The 18,087-nt window shown below is 38.5% G+C and overlaps 1 protein-coding gene across 4 annotated transcripts in view; it reads right to left on the reverse strand.

Moving 5' to 3' along the window:
* Positions 1 to 18,087, reverse strand: part of LOC127655101 (transcriptional enhancer factor TEF-1) — a 123,534-nt gene that overhangs the window by 28,869 nt on the left and 76,578 nt on the right. For 2 of the 4 annotated variants that reach the window (XM_052142831.1, XM_052142760.1), the window contains 3 exons: positions 7,838 to 7,902; positions 4,193 to 4,255; positions 4,039 to 4,101 (listed from right to left, as the gene is read on the reverse strand). In XM_052142831.1, the coding sequence (XP_051998791.1) occupies positions 4,039 to 4,101; positions 4,193 to 4,255; positions 7,838 to 7,902 (191 nt within the window). The remainder of the gene's footprint in view (positions 1 to 4,038; positions 4,102 to 4,192; positions 4,256 to 7,837; positions 7,903 to 18,087) is intronic. The other 2 variants (XM_052142905.1, XM_052142988.1) reach the window with 2 other exon arrangements.

The following is an 18,087-nucleotide window of genomic DNA, read 5'->3' on the forward strand; positions in this document are numbered from 1 at the left end:
ACACTGGGCAGGTTTACTATAATGCTACGCTGCAAATGGCAGGAGGGAGCTCAAATTCTTCCCCGCTCCTGATTTCTAATTTGCTTTAGATGAGAGCAGACAGAGACCCATACAAAAGCTGGCTGTTTTTACGCAGGCAGCCGTCAGTGTCCCTGAAAGACCAGCCATTCATAGCGGAAACGCACACAAGACGCTCCACTAGGCACACACACTTACACACACACACAAATGGGGGAGTCATTAATCTATCTTAGTAAACTGGAAACTGTGGTAAAGTGTGCTGGTCAAAAGGAGTTAGTCATCACCTCACAAAAAGAAAGAGAAAGAGAGAGAAGGAGACAGAGAAGTCAGACTAACCTAAGGTCTCTAATGTAAAAATACAGATATTAGGAAACAACCCTTGCAGATGTGTCTTAAATGACAGGTCAATTTATTATCAGATTATCCCGTCCACAAAAGGCCCCCTTTTTTGTAAGCCACAGCCTTTGTGAATGAGATGTATTTGATGTACGGTGATTATATGCAGCACACTTTGCTGTTTATGTGGCTGAATCACACAGGAGGGACATTGGTGGGAGATAGAGAGATTGGGGGTAGTTTCATTAATGCAGCATGACGGAAGCATTTGACGGCCAGTGGGTTATTTGAAGAAATAGTGAGGACTGAGGAAAAAAAAGCATCTTTGCATCGCCTCTAATGGGCCTCTTTGGTCTAGGTTTCTTGCGCAGGGAATTTAGGGAGAACAGATGAACTCATTAAACTCCAGGAGAAAGAAAGGCAAAGCAGCATTCGCTCTACTCTAGACTGGGGCGCTTCCAAAAGTCATGTTGTTATAAACAGTGACCAGAAACCTGCCAAACTCTGACCTGCAGCTCTCAGCTGCTCTTCACCAGCTAAAGTGTACTGCCAGCAAGAGAAAAGACACTCCACACACAACACACACATGCAAGCACAACAGAGTCAGAAGCATTCACCAGCAAATTACAAGATGCTTTTGTGTATGCTTTATTTATTATTATTATTAGGGTTTTAAAATCTCCTAAAATTGATTCATGAAAAACAGATGCATTTGAAAGTGTAAAAGGCAAGTCTTCATTGTTTTTTTCCTCCACTGAATACAAAAGGAGATGTTAGGCAGAATGTTAACCTCAGTCACTATTCACTTTAATTTATGGGGAGGGTGAATGGTGCCTGAGGTCTTTAGTCCCTAACATACTGCCTAAAATCTCCTTATATGTTCCACGGACGAAAGTCATACATGTTTAGAACAACGTGAAGGTGAGTAAATTATGAACATTTTTATTTTTGGGTAAATTATGACTTTAACATTTCTTTTAAATTAGTCAAAACACAAAAGTTAAAAGGTGTCAATTGTACATTCAATAATCTGAGACTTCATTTTTTTGTCTGTTATTTTTTATAATATACACTGGCTGCCAAATGTTTGGAATAATGTACAGATTTTGCTCTTATGGAAAGAATTTGGTACTTTTGGCTTACAACTGATCACAATGTATAGTCAGGAAATTACAATTTGAATTTTTTTTTTCAGAACTTCTTAATCTACTACAAAGAGATCTCATCAAAACATCTTTGCAGATCCTTGGTATTCTAGCTGTCAGTTTGTCCAGATACTCACTCCAGATATGTCGGGCACTTCTCACGCACCTTGCAGTCTAGCTGATCCCACAAAAGCTCAATGGGGTTCAGATCCATAACACTCTTTTCCAACTATCTGTTGTCCAATGTCTGATTCTTTGCCCACTCTAACCTTTCCTTTTTGATTTTCTGGATTTTTCTTTGCAATTCTTCCCATAAGGCTGCACCCCTGATTCTTCTCTTTACTGTTGTACTGAAACTGGTGTTGAGCGGGTAGAATTCAATGAAGCTGTCAGCGGAGGACATGTGAGGCGTCTATTTCTCAAACTAGAGACTCTGATGTACTTATCCTCTTGTTTAGTTGTACATCTGGTCTTCCACATCTCTTTCTGTCCTTGTTAGAGCCAGTTGTCCTTTGACTTTGAAGACCACAGTGAACACCTTTTTATGAAATCTTTTCATTTCAAGCATTGTATAGCTTTCATTCTTCAAAAAAATTATTGACCGTTGAGTTTCTAGAGAAAGCTGTTTATTTATTTTTTTTGCCATTTTTGACCTAAAACTGTCCTTAAGACATGCCAGTCTATTGCATACTGTGGCAACTCAAAAACAAACACAAAGACAATGTTAAGCTTCATTTAACGAACCAAATATCTTTCAACTGTGTTTGATATAATGGCAAGAGATTGTCTAGTACCAAATGATCAATTTAGCATGATTACTCAAAGATAAGGTGTTTGGAGTGATGCTGCTGTTTAGATTTGATCAAAAATGACTTTTTTAAAATAGTGATGGTGATGTTTTTTTACATCAGTAATGTCCTGACTATAGTTTATGATCAGTTGAATGCCACTTTGTTGAATTAAAGTACTAATTTCCAAAATCTGTACATTATTCCAAACTTTGGTCTCCAGTGTAAGTTTTGGATGAATTATTTTACAGGGTTTCTGCAGGTTTTATGAAGCTAAATTTAAGACTTTAAGACCTTTTCAAGGCCAACTATAGAAAATGAAAGGAATAAATTGAAGGGAACACAATAAGTCTAGGTAGCACATGAAGAGTCATATTTATAGCAACATTTCATAGTTTAAAAATGCAACTTTCAATAGATGTCCATTACTTTTTAACTCATATTACAAAAATCTTAATTTTGTCCATTTTGGCTGGAACAAAAATTTCCCCATTTCTCCAACTTATCAATCGGCCTCTCAATTGAACTACATCTCTGAACTGCGAGATTCAGAAAAGGAGCATCTGCGCATGTTTGCTCTATGGTTATTGACAGATGAAGCAGCACATACCGCCACCTACTGTATACTGTTCAATGAATAATCGGCAATCTAAGCCATGTGACGCAAAAAAAAAGGGCTCCTCTTCACTTTAAAATGACTTAAACACAACTAGAAAACAATCCCTCATGTAACATTTAATGCAATGACCTTTTTAAGGCCTTAATTTCTGGAAGGTGCAAATTAAGACATGGTAAGACCCCCAGAATCCCTGTGACATGTAATAAGTGCTTCTTTTAATTATTTTCAATGTATTATTATTATTTTTAAACTAGATGGGCACATTAAACCATTTAGTAATTTAATGTTAAAATGATCACCATTTATTATTAACATTACAATTTTCCACATCTAAAAATAATATTAAAGTCCTCATGAAAATGAAATCTAATTTTATGCACTTTTAAAAAAATATATATATATTTTTCTACAAAACTTATTTCAAGCATTTAAGCATAACCCTTTAGAGCAAATGGGTTTTAAGAACATGAGAAACATAAATTCAGTCTAAGTGTGTCCAAAACAATTTGACTGAATTTGATATTGATTAAAAAAAAAAGAATATTTCCGTAAACCACAATGATGGAACCTCAAGATTTAGTTTTGTTTGTGAGCGTTTCTAAAAATACTCACTGTCCCCAAAATTAAAGGGATGGAAATTTCCGGGATTCATAAAACCTCTAAATCGGAGCGCAGAACAAATTTGCTGAATCATGGAACAGGCATGTAATAGTTGCCTTCACTCTCCAGAGGCTATTGAATTTCTCATCCATATTAATTTCTTAAATATATGCTTCTTTTCAGGTTTGGTACATGTGCCAACAGTTACTCCCCTCCTGCTATATTTAAACCTGCAATCACAGTAGGATCTTTAGTGTTAGCCTCACAGCACATGCACTTAGTGGTCAATGAGACACGGGGGGAGAAGAAAACAGACGTCTACTAGCGAGTGACTGTCGAAGAGACAGTGAAGGGAGGAGGTTTATCGGGGGACTAGATCAGGGGGTAGAAGTGTTATGAATTATGTATGCTAAAGAGACGGTCACATGCAAGGCATCTAGGTTACAAGAATTAGAGCAACAAGGCATGCACAGGATACAGGAAGTGACACGCATGGCAACCACAAGCCCAAAAGCAGAAAAGCGCATACCTTTAGCTTGGAATGAAACTCACGAGATTTCCTTCTGGCAAGAACCTGAATGTGACTAGACACCTGCGGGGTAGGGGAGGGGAGGAAAACAAAGGAACAGCCTGTAACCATGGCGATGAAAAGCCCCCCTGCAACTGGGCAGAGCCAGACGTACCTTGATGGCAGCTTGGATTTCTCGAACTTTCTTTCTTGCTATGACCTGTATGTGACTAGACACCTCCATTTTTTTTAAAAAAACAAAACAAGAAAGGCAAAAAGAAAATGAAGAAGAATTATATACATTTATAATGGATTAGCTCAACCAAAAATGAAAATTCTACCATTTTTACTCACCCTCATGTTGTTCCAAAATGACCATATGATGACTTTCTTCGTTGAAACACAATATGAGACATTTTGAACAGTTGTACTAGTCACTATGCTATTTTCAATGCAATTACAAGGAATGGGGACTGTGGATTTCAAGATTTAAAAAGAATTCAAAAGCACCATTGAAGTGGTTCATATTACTTATGCACTAAGTAATATTCCTCCTTTGAGTTAGGAACAGACCGAAATTTTATTAGTTTAAAAAACGATTCATTTATGACTCATCAATACTTCTCTCACAAATGTGCCAAAATGTAGGGCGGACATGAAGATTTTCAGTGAATAACAGCTAAAATCTCAATTTGTTCCTAACACAAAGCTATCATATGGATTTAGAAGACATAGAATAAATCATATTATTAGTTGTATGGACCATTTTTATGGTACTTTTGTGTATTTTGTAAAGCTTGAAAGCCTCCGACTAGTACATCTTTTCAAAATTTCAACTTTTATCAGACTTAAATGGGCCTTTTTTGACAATTTGAAGCTTGACAATCCCAGTTCTCATTCACTTCCATTATATGGAAAAGAGTGGCCAGGATGCTCCTCAAAACTTCACAGAAGACAGGAAGTCAAACAGTTTTACAACAATGAGGGTGAGAAAATAATGACGAAATTTTCCTTTTTGGGTGAACTATTCCTTTAACAAACAGAACATTGGAGGAGGGGTTTAGAGTGTTTTTGATTAGAAGAAAAGCATGTCCAAGCAACGCAGCGAGCCGACAGCCAACAAGCATACCGTCCGCTTACCTCCTCACTTAAGTGAGCTGATTAAGGAGGATGCAGGCTTTTTAAGCACATTAAGAGAGCACAGATGTGATCTTCTGTGTGTTGAATGAGAATGGCCACGTCTAGTATTCTTCGGGGAGGAGAGCGGCCGCAAGGCTCTTTAACCACTGCGCTGCATATTCCAACAAGTCATAGTTGTGTTTGTGAATTATGTACTAATTGTATAATTATAATCGGAGTTTGTGTGATGTTGTAATGAGGCTCTGCTCAGAGGGGTTACGTGGAAAGCGTTCCTCATCTTAATCAGGCCAATCACACACAAGGGCCTCACACTGAACGTGGTGCGTTAATGGGGCCGGTGGTCTCCGGAGGCCTGCCGCTCTTATCTGACCAGCCTGGCAAAGTCACATTAAACATATCGCAGCACCACAAGTGGTCCTTTGACCTTTCCAAATTAATTACAACAATCACTTCAATGGTTTAAGTTTGGCCAAATGAAATTAGAATGGGACTGTTGTGATGTTGCAACGTTTGGGTCGATTTCTGGACTTTTCTCTTTGCTGTGAGTTTGAGTCAGTATAAACATTTTGGCATTTGCATGTCATCTACATGTTTATAACAAAATAACAAACAAACAAACAGAATAATCACATTTACATTAATATACTTATAGTGGAAGTCTATGGGGCAAGGTATTCTAGAGGATTTAAATGCAGAAATGTGAAGATTGTATTTTTGTTAAAGGGATAGTTCACTTAAAAATGAAAACGCTCTCACCCTCGTGCCACCCCAGATATGTATGACTTTTGTTCTTCTGCAGAACACATATCAAGATTTTTAAAAGAATATCTCAGCTTTATAGGTCCACACAATGCAAGTGAATGGTGACCAGAACTCAGAAGGTCCAAAAAGGACATAAAGGATAACTGTGGTTAAATTCCCATCAAGCAGTATGAAAGGTGTGGGTGACAAACAGATCAACATTTATGTCCTTAAAATGCTGAATGTGATTTTTGGAGACTCAAAGTTCTAGTCACCTTTTAAATGCATTGTATGGACCTACAGAGCTGAGATATCCTTCTAAAAATCTTAATTTGTGTTCTGCAGAAGAAAGAAAGTCATACACATCTGGGATGGCATGAGGGAGAGTAAATGATGAGAGAAATGTCATTTTTGGGTGAACTATCCCTTTAAGGCTGGCTCTGGAATGGTCTTTTAGACAGTGATTTAAAATGTTTCTTCATCTACAGGATGAGAAGAATCAAGTTCTTACAAGCACTTACATGAATTGATCAATTAAAAAGTGTTTTTTCATTTTTCTGTCCAGTGCTGTACACTTACCCAATTTACTTCCATTTTTAAGTGCATTACTGTAAACATGTTTCTTGTTTGTTTTTAAAAAACTAAGGGAGCATAATTATTATCTGTGGTAATTAGCAGCATGCTGTCAATAGAGTTTAAGTTGCATGGAACCTGGAATATTTATTTAACTAATAAAACAAATAAACAGATAAATGATGTTCCTTGCCCACTATAGTACATCTAGCTGTTAACACACACACAGACCATCATGACAAATTATAATACATATAATATAATAATCCATGAATTTAAACAGGTAAACAGGTCATCAGTGTAGAAGTATTTCAATTTGTCTGTTCTCTGTTTCGCTAGATCGGATCTCAACACTTTAAACACCTTAAAATAGTGATAGAGATATAGAGATAGGCTATATGTTTGCTAATATCTGATAGCTGTAGCCATAGCTGTAGTTTAGCACAATGCTCCCATGAAGCTGAATAATATATCTCAAGTCAAAGTTCAGTGTTACGGGTTCTTCTCTCCTAAAATTGCATCAGCGTTCTTGCGCCCAGCCTGAGCATGCTGCAAAGCTCCGTGAGCAGCTCTGTGTTTGTTTGTTTGTGTGCATGCATGTGTGTAAAACTTGTGTTTGTATGTGTCCAAGTAGGGATGGGCGATATACTAAACAATAAACCGGTAGTAATTTGTCAACCGGTATAAATGTCAGAGTATCGCCTTATTTATCATAAATACATTTAAACACCATTGCATGTCTAACAAGGTACAGTAGACATACTGTACTGAAGAGTGTCACTCAGCAACAGCTGTCACTCAAATCCTCAAGTGAATCACTGAATTATTTAATGAATGATTGAATCATATCTATATTACCAGTACTTGTTATATCTAAAAAGTAATGATACAAAGTTGTTAAGATGTCTATAATATGGATGGCTACATGTATATCAAAATATAAAAAATTAGGCAAAGAAACACGTAATGGAGTGATTTGCTTCACAATCGAAGGAAATGCTTACGGCAAACGAAGCACTTAAGAGGAAAAAAAACAGTATTTCATAAAATAATGTATTTTTTGATCAAATTGTTTCATTGTCATTTACATGACTGAAACTCAAAAATGGCGCTTTCATAATCTTTTTCTGTTGTTTCTGAGTCACTTTTCTAAAAAATTGTTTATCAATAAAAGTGCAAAGAATACCATAATATAAATGCTTGCTCATACCGACCACCCCTAAGTGTGAGAATCTCTTTATTTCTGCTCTTTGTCTGTGTGAGATGCAAGTTTTATTCTGCAGAAGCTCGGACAGCAGGCGCATTACAACAGCACTGACCTTCCCTTTTTAATGCCATGCATGCAAGATCATATGGATTCGCTTACCTGCTTCCTTGTCCTCGTCTTCCCAGTTCTGAGTTTAATATATCTGGCTATCAGCTCATTGCGACCTATGGAAACACAGAAGACAAGATATGCTTTGTAAAGAAATTCAGTTAATGTTAATACATAAAAATGTGGAAGTGTCTAGTAGACAGTATGCAATTTATTGGAATTAATTACCCTTATCAGACAGGAAACGCATGGCCTTCAGTTCACATGCATAAGCCAAAATTAAGACAACATCCATAATTGTTCCCACCATGTAAGCAACATGTAGCAGTCTTTACCCCAGCAAATGAACAAACACGCCTAATTTAAATGAAAACTTGCCCGCAGATGCTATTACCATGAAAATAACCCAACAGCTCTACAGCTTTTAAATTTAATCTAATTTAATCCCAATTTCTTCAAAGCCTCACGCCATGAAAAGAAACAGATCCAGACATTCATACGGTTACATGCGTAACAGCAGAGAGGAAATGCATTCATTTAACACACTACTGTTCTCACTAAATAATAATTAAAGCATGGTTTTGTTGTGATCTCCAATTAATGGCAGCTCTACACATTCTTGTGCCCTTGGCGCTGCTCTAATTACTGATGCAAGGCACAGTGACCCCTGCTAAGCCTATTCATATGTTAATAACATACCTCCACCCATAAACTATTACGCAAATTATATGTAAGGAGCCACTTTAATTATGTGTCCAGCTGTAGCCAAAAGTTGCCATAGAGCCCTCTATTTTTTTTTTTTTACAGGCCCATGTAATAAAACTCGCTATTTAAACAGGCAACCACAAAATTGATGTAGCTACAATTTGAATTTACAACATGTCCACCTAATTTACTCTGGAACAAAATACAATTTGCATAAAAAAAAAAAAAATGATGCTGTTGGACAAGAACATTAAAATGTTACATTATAGTTGAGCCACACAACAAATTCTAAAGCAAGCATTTTCATTACTGCTGCTATTTCACATATTTGTTCTACTGTAAATACTACACTAATGCTAAGTGTTAGGGCCCAAGTATATACTATGTTTCTGTGTGTTTCGGATTGACGGCGGTGCCATTCAAAGGATACTCTTCTGACCACGAGCAAATACGAACATGTTTGTCACATACACACCACAACTGCTTTGTGATACTCTTTTAGTACAGTACCTATAATTAGTGCCTGGCGGATGATAAAAACAGTAGGGGAAGAATCCCATAGACTTACATTGAAGGAGGGCCATACATATGACCACAATGTATGACAACCTAGCGATGCCCTAGAAACCACCCAGAACATCCTAGCAACTGCACAGCAAATGGGACTAAGTTGTGAAATGTTAAGTAATACCAAGCTATAGAAATTCTGATTTATTTCATCAAATCGTTTATCATGTGTCCAGGAGTGTTGGTTATTCACGTTTCTGAGACGTTACAGACATAACAGCTGATTTTCTGTAAAGTTGAATAAATCATTCTGAATAAAAGTAATGGCCAGCATCATCAAATCTGATTATCATTGCCCCATGTCTGCCAAACATGTTGAGTGGTCCAAACATAATCTGCAGCCTGAAACTGAACTTTTGGTTGGATTTTAGGAGTGAAGGCACTGCATAGAAAGCTATAGGATGCTCCCTATTTAGTGAATGACTTAACCTCCAGTGTGTTGCCTGTCTGTCTGCACTGGTCTCAGAACAGTTAGAAATGCACCTTATTTTAATCCTAACTCCATATAAAGCCCCTGAAAGCAAAAATTTTCAGCTTTGCATGAATACATTAATTCTCAATGTGAAATGCATATTAAATATATAGGAATGCATTTACTAATGTTAATGAATCAAATCTTGTTGTTCAGTGTTAACAAAATAAAATAACACAATATATATTCAAATATAGTGAAATGACCCTCAGATGTTATAGCGTGGACAATAACCATTTTCATTTTGTGAGCGTACTGACGCATGAAAAATGTACGGATTTTCTAAAGCGACTTATCAAACAAAACTAGAGACATCCAAACAGGTTTACAAAAAAACGTAGATATTTATTACCAGAGGCACTTTTGTTGGCGCTGCGCCCATACTAGCACTTCATGGAAATCGATATCATGCTGTTGTGTCAAGAGATGCGGTGCACCAGAAGTTTAACTCTTAAATGACAGAGTAGAGTCTTGTGAACAGTATTCTGTTGGTTTTAATTCATTTAAATGATGCACTGCATATAGCAAAGATGTGGACGTGGGGTCACAATGGCATCCAGGAAAAGACTCAAACTAACTATATTGCAAGGCCATGGCTCCAACTTAAAGGGATAGTTCACCCAAAATAAAAAATTCTGTTATTACTTACTCATTCTAATGTTGATTCAAACTTGTATGACTTTGTTTCTTCTATAGAACATTTTCATTTTGAATATGAATATGAAACATTTTCATACTACTTATTAGTCATATCATAAAAGCTGTCAAGCTCCAAAAAGGACAACGAAAAACATCATAAAACTACAGTAGTCGATAGTATGACTCTTGCACTATTTTCAAAGTCTACTGAAGTCTAGGATCCCTTTGTGTGATGAACTGACAGAAATTTAAGTTGCTATTCACTCGTATATCACAAAAATAGTATTTAGACTGTCGTATCGGTTTGAAGCAACATTACGGTGAGTAAATAATGACAGAATATTCATTTTTGGAGATAGTGTGTGAGGAAGAATGGCAGCAGATGTGTTGTAGGTGTGGATTGGAGTGGATGTGGGGCGACTGGCTGTGGCTGAGGTTGGGCTGTGGCCTGTTGTTTGTGAAATGGGCACACACTGAGATGGCAAAGCCATGGAGTCCACCTGCTGTGCACTGGAGTGGGGTGGGAGTGGTGTTGGCTTGTTACGTTCAGGTGGGCTGGGTAATGTCTTTTGAGCTTCTGCTATTAGACACACCTGCCGTGTGAAAGGGAATCCCGTTCTCACACATTCAATGCTTTTTCCTTCCGTCTCTCCGTCAATAAAATCCTTCTTTTTTCTTTTGCAATTTCAAAATATCAAAAGAGGCATTCAAATAATTAAGTGTTGAATAATGCTCAAAAGGCACAGTTTGCTTTGAAAATTGGAATCTGGAATTGCATTTCCAGTGAAAGTGTTTCAATGTATAATAGAGGAACTATCAAAACTCATCTCATTGAAACCGTAAACAGTTATGCAAGCGCTAATACAAAGCCACCATAATGCTGGTAGAGGTGTTTTACATGCTAACCGAAGTCAAGGTAATGCACAAAATACATCTTACCATGTAAGATTGTGTATGCATTTGGCAGATTCTTTAATTTAATAACTTCCCAAGATATACATTTTATCAGTATGCATTACCATAGAATCTAACCCATGACCTAGCACCATGTTCTAACAATTGTGCTAGATATTCACAAATCATCCAAACATTTAGCCATGCCAAAAAACAACAACGGTCTCGATGTGAAAAAACGAGGCACCCTTTTTATGAAGACACTCCTCAACAGAGGGCCAAAGCCAATCAATGGCTTTCCAACATGTGTATTTGAAGCATGTGCGTTCTGAAAGGAGGCGCAGCTCTTGGTCTTAACGTAGGGCATTTTATTAAGGATACAACAGCAAAGAAACACCATGTGACCTGCAGGACAAATAAATAGCATCTGGGGATTTTCAGTTCCAGCCCACCTCCCCACCATGCCAACACTGTAATCTCTCCCATATGAAGCCAGGGCCTCGCCACTTTCAATAATTCACACACTGTGTACACATATCATGACAATAAGGGCATTCATGCAGGCGCCTGATTCCTAGATCAAAGCTCAAAAACGGCCAGCTGTAAGCATGCTTACTGCTGAATAATTCATTCTTTTCACCGCCTTGAAAAAAACCCGGCTCAGCGGGACTTGGCCAGCACGCTTTATTTCCTGTGTTTGCTGGGCAAAACAATATTGGCAGAGAGAAAAGGAGTCAAAAAAAGAGGGACAGGACACATTGGAGTTCCTTAAACTTCAGGAAGCAAGCGAACACCATCGCCGTCTCAGTAATACTGTGACATTTTCAACTTTGTAGCACTTCTCAAATTTCAACTTAATAGAAGTAGGTGAATACATTAGAAAATCATTCCTTATCCTCAAAGACAACAAAAGTTTTGTGCTTTTTTAAAAGCATTTTGTAAAGGTCTATTTACACCAAGAGCTGAACAATAAAAGCACATAATGTAAAACTTATCACATCAGGATTAAAAAATATATATATATTCAGCAGGCTAAACGAAAGGAAAGTTTACGACAGTACTTCAGGTGACACAATGCACCTTTCAGCATCTAAAAGTTTACAAACAGCTATAAAAACAGGAGACGTCAAACTCTGCTGAAGAGATCTATATTTGGAGACTGCTAAGATTTTTTTTTCTTTTGTTTTTAACAAGAGCAAATTTACCTTGTAAATTTTCAAAAATAAGCTTTACATTTCATTAAGTTCAGCAAGCAAGTTCCTAAGAGATGGCTAAACATCACATTAAAGTGGAGATGAAAATAAAATAATTTAGGGGCACTTCGCTGTATGTTAGTCGTGGGACAAAAGTGAAGATGATTGAACAGTTCTGTTGAACAAATCTGCAAAAAGGTTTGGATGTTTTGTTCAAACTTTTGAGAATGAAATGAGAACAGCACTCAGAGCAGACATTACCATCAAATACAGCACTGCTTTGAGACTTTACATTAATCCACAGATATTCATTCTCACAAGAAGTGTTTAATACAAGTTAAACCAGGGATCGGCCACCTATGGCCAATACTGGCACACGGAGGGGTAATCACTGGCACGCCAGCAATGGCGAGAGAGGAGTAGACTATTTTATTTATTAGATTGGATTCCAATCTACATCTTGATGTAATCCTTCCTCATGATCCTTCACTTTCGGTTAATCGTGCAAGCAAATGCTCCCACTTTGCTTCGGTCAGGCTGCACTGATGACAGTCCACATTCCGTGTATCATTTCTTTCTATTTGCTTTCAGAACAACATGTGATGTAATGAGGAAAACACCACTATTATTCCTTGAGATTTCCAACCCAGCATACAGGCACACCCTCCTTAAACCATAGTCACACTCAAAGTTACATTAAACAATTAAAAGAGAAAACATAAACCCACCTTGTGGGGAGTCTATTCAAAATATAAATTAAACCTGAAAATAAAGTTTTAGAATTTTGCAGATGCAACTCTCCGAAAAGGCTAAATATTTGATCGTGATGCACGAATGGCCTGCACGTGCAGCGCGAGTCTCGCCACACTTTAACAGTGTTAGTCTCCCATTCAGCTGATGAAAACACGCTGCATGATCATGAGGAAGGATTACATCAAGATGTAGATTGGAATTCAGGTGCAAAAAACTTTAATATATATACATATAAATAAAATAGTCTGCTCCTCTCTCGCTGTTGCTTGCGTGCTAGTGATTACACAATTACAATGACATAAGACATTTTGATCATTTTCCATTGAACAGGAAAATAAAAATTGGCGCTCCGTGTCAAAAACTTTGCTGACCACCGTAGTTAAACTCTCTTGACAGCATTTGTGGCATAAGAAACCACAGAAAATAATTTGTGCCTCTTTTTCTAAAGAAACAAATTACGTTCAATAAGGCACAAAATTAAACTTAAAGGTTCCAATATACAAAATATGAAATGCACACAAGTATAGCCACAACACTTAAGCATAACGAGTGTTAACATGCCTCTAGTGTGATAAAATCCCTCACTTACCTTATGCAGTATTTTAACTGCACTGTCAAGACGACGTAATGCCAGTAAACCATGTAGGCATAAATCCTGGAAACATTTACACAATGTAAATAATATAAAAAAGTGAGTTGGCATGACTGAGTTTTCGGTTTTTGTTATTGCTCATGCATGAGGCAGCATAGTGAATAGATGGAAACGTTCCTTCTCAAATAACGTGGATAAATTCTCAGAATCTACTGACGTACATGCGTACTGTCCTACCAATCATAAGTCAGAGTTTACGCACACCTTTACTATCACCACCTTTATTACATCATCTCTGGCTTTTTCTAAAGGTTTGAGAATCACTGCAATGGAAATAAAAAATAGAAAAACCATAGATCAAAGATAACAGTCATTTACATTTACGCATTTGGCAGACACTTTTATCCAAAGCGACTTACAGAGCCCTTATTACAGGGACAATCCCCCTGGAGCAACCTGGAGTTAAGTGCTTTGCTCAAGGACACAATGGTGGTGGCTGTGGGGATCGAACCAGCGACCTTCTGATTACCAATTTAGTGCTTTATCCCACTACACCACCACTACTCGCAACAGCCCCACAGTTAATTCTACAGTACTTCCTACAGCAAGAAAGTAAATTTTGTTCTGACATTAGACAAACTTTTATCCCCAGTGTGAACAGGTCAACAGGAATGCTTTGTTACGATTTGAAGTTTGTTCAATTTGGTAAATATGGAATATAGTGAATTTTCAAAGCGAATATTCACCCTCGGTATGGACAGGCCTTAAGTCAGCTGGTTCTATAGCAGTGTAGTATAAGTGAGGATGACATCAATCAGAGGGTGGGAAATGAGAGGATGTGAACTGTTGAAAGAGTTTCTCCAGTTGTCAGTCAAAACAGCAGGGAAGGATTAGGTATTTATGGGCCTCACTCCCCCAAAAGCATAGCACTGGGCATCAGGTAGAGAAGAAATATTTGTATTCGTCCTCTCGAGTAAGAAAAGGCTTCCTTTCATTTTAAAGACACCAGGGTCCACATCAATAGCTCCCAAAACAGCAGAAGCCACTCAGTGGGGCCTGCCAGTACCCCTCTTTCTAGGATTGTCACCCAGCTGACTCTTCATTCAATTAGAGATGCACCTCCGCCCTCTGCACCAACTCCCTGAGAGGAAAGAGGCACACACTCCATCCCTACTGAGAGCTGTCAGCACTCCCTTTCCAATTTGGACACCAACTCATCCTCCCCTTAAACTTCACAGATCTGCATGTACAGACACTTGCCATTGAAGGCTTTATCTGAATAGGGTGTGTCATTGATAATTGCCCGGTCTGGAACTGAGGTGTGACTCTAGTTGGACGCTGGCTAAGCTGGAGGACAATTAACAGTCTTAATACAAATGTTCACCCTCTCATTATATCCGTTCATCCCTCGGTACTGCATCCTCTCTTTGAACTGATGAGGTTTACACAGCTGCTATGTCTACCGCTACTCTCACTAACCCCCTGTGACCCTCTGATGCGGCCCACTTTACCACACATTCACTCGCCCTTCACAATAATGCATCACACTACTTTCATTTGCGCGAGGTTTCATGACCTCATCCAGGCTGCTTTTAATCAGCTCTGCACAGCAAGCATCTCCTCAGTGTTTATAGCTGTTTCTCAGAGTTGCCAAAACACCCAAGCAGCAATGGACGAAGAGGGCTTTATAATTCATCTTTCAAATTAGTAATCATTATTAATGTGTCTACACTAAACATCTTTTCACAGTCCATAATGATCAACAAAATTCTACTGCTGAAATCTGTCTGGAAAATCCAGCTAAAACAATTTTAATACTTTACGTGGATTCTAGCTGGTCCGATTCTTGGTCATTAACTGGTTAAATCTGAACAAGATGGATAAACAGCGGGAGCTTGTGGATCTGGTTTCAACCTGGTAAACCACCTTGGTTAAGCTGGTTAGAGCTGGTAGACCACCTTAGGACAGCAAGAAACCACGTTGTTCTACAAACCAGCTTGATGACCTAAAGCTAGCATGTTTTTTCATCCAGATGTTAGTTATTTATTGACATTGGCTGGGCCAAGTTTGTCTGAATGCTTCATCAGCTGACCTTCCAGTTGGTGGATCAAATTTAAGCCTTGTAGAATACATTTTTCAAGATGATTAGATGAACATCTTGGAACAGCAAAATAATAATAATAATAATAATAATAATAATAATAATAATAACAATAAAAGAGCAGGATGCAGGACATTTATAGTCATAAGCTGGTCCAAGCTAATCTATTTGGCTCATCAGCTCATCTGTGGGGATGGGGGGGGTGTCACAGACAGGAGAATTCCTTGAACTGAGTTTGGCGATGGGGGTATGTGGCGAGCAGGGCAGAGCCGAGCGGCATCTGGGGAGAGTGAAGCCGGGAAGATGAGTGATGAATCAGGTCCACCTGTGTGCCACACTGGTCTTGCGTTCCAGCGAGGGTTGGCGGGAGTATTTAAGGAGATGAGACAGTGGCAGAGGGGAGAGAGAGACTCACAAAACTGTATGTGTGTGTGTGTGTGTTCATTTGTTTGATGCAGCTGTCTAAAAAGCAGTGCGTGTGTTTTATGTGGGTCCGGAAAGCACTCAGTTACGTTGTACACTGAAAAGTGTGATTAAAGTGTCTTTCGTGTTTGTTGAAGTCTTCCTCCTTTGCCACGAAATGTTATAATGTGACAAGATATTGAGATTATGCTGTACTCATAATAATTAAGAAACTTTGCTAATTATTTTAAGTGAAGCGACATTAATCTGGAGTTTAGTAAACCCAACAATTTTTAAAGATTCCATGCGAAACCACATGATGCAGAATGTGATTGAATTTTAAGCAAGCATAATTGGGACTGGCTCATGGACAACGTTGCCATAAAGGTCTATACATTTTCTGTTTGTTCAAGTTTCTGTTCGCTTAAAGAAGTTACATAAACTACGCTATGTTTAGTTTGCAAATCTGCAGTATATTGAATGCATATCTGCATGAGGCTAATACGATGTGAACATGTAAGCTTTCTCATTGTCGGTCAGTGGCGAAGAAGTCCTGCAAATTTTTCACCAGAGAGACAGTTATGCTGCCTTCACGTGCTATTGGAATTATTGTAAATGAGTTTTCCACTCAGAAGTTGCACACGAATGACCCCTTAAGTCATAATTACTGGGAAACACTGATATAATTTTGATACCTGAGTTTCCGAGATGGTAGTGGAGAGTACTGTGAAAATAGCTTGTATTTGACCAAGATTCCATTATCGTCAGCAAACTAATTGAGTTTTATGTATTATGATGCCAAATAAAAGTTCCTCCGCTGACTACCACCCATGGAGTCGCAAGTTCGAATCCAGGGAGTGCTGAGTGACTCCAGCCAGGTCTCCTAAGGAACCAAATTGGCCTGGTTGCTAGGGAGGTTAGAGTCACATGGGGTAACCTCCTCGTGGTCGCGACGAGTGGTTCTCGCTCTCAATGGGGCATGTGGTAAGTTGTGCGTGGATCGCAGAGAATAGCATGTGCCTCGACATGCTGCAAGTCTCTACAAGTGCCATGCACAGCGAGCCACATAAGATGTACAGATTGACTGTCTCAGAAGCAGAGGCAACAGAATAGGTCCTCCGCCACCCGGATTGAGTTGAGTAACCATGTCACCATGAGGACCTAGTAAGTAGTGGAAATTGGGCATTCCAAATTGGGGAGAAAAGGAGATAAAACATTTTTTTTAAGAATGTGAAAATGTCTAAAAATATTAGAGAGAGTTATTTATTTCAGCTTTTATTTATTTCATCACATTCCCAGTGGGTCAGAAGTTTACATGCACTTTGTTATTATTTGGTAGCATTGCCTTTAAATTGTTTAACTTGGGTCAAAGTTTTGTGTAACCTTCCACAAGCTTCTCCCAGTAAGTTGCTGGAAGTTTGGCCCATTCCTCCTGACAGAAGTGGTGTAACTGAGTCAGGTTTTTAGGCCTCCTTAATCGCACAAGCTTTTTAAGTTCTGCCCACAAATTTTCTATCGGATTGATGTCAGGGCTTTGTGATACCCCTCCAATACCTTGACTTTGTTATCCTAAAGCCATTTGGACACAATTTTGGAGGTATGCTTGGGGTCATTTTCCATTTGGAAGAACAATTTGCGATTGAGCTTTAACTTCATGGCTGATGTCTTGAGATGTTTCTTCAATATATCAACATTATTGTCCTTCACCATGATGCCATCTACCTACGGAGAGAGGGTACACAGTAACAGTGGCTGAAGCAGAGTGAGGCTCTGATGAGGGAAAACACATGGTTCACCAGAGGGGAAACCTGAACAGTGGAAATATGTCACACAGGATTACCCAGAGGGGAAACACCACGTAAGAAGCACTGAGCCCATGTACACAGGCTCACCTGAAAAGTAGCATACCACGAGTACTGGGCCTGGTGGCGTCACTCCTCTGTGGAGTTCGTCAACGAACAGTGCTTAAGATTTAAAGAGGTG

Source organism: Xyrauchen texanus, chromosome 1 (genome assembly GCF_025860055.1).
Source record: "Xyrauchen texanus isolate HMW12.3.18 chromosome 1, RBS_HiC_50CHRs, whole genome shotgun sequence".
In the NCBI taxonomy this organism is placed as follows: domain Eukaryota; kingdom Metazoa; phylum Chordata; class Actinopteri; order Cypriniformes; family Catostomidae; genus Xyrauchen; species Xyrauchen texanus.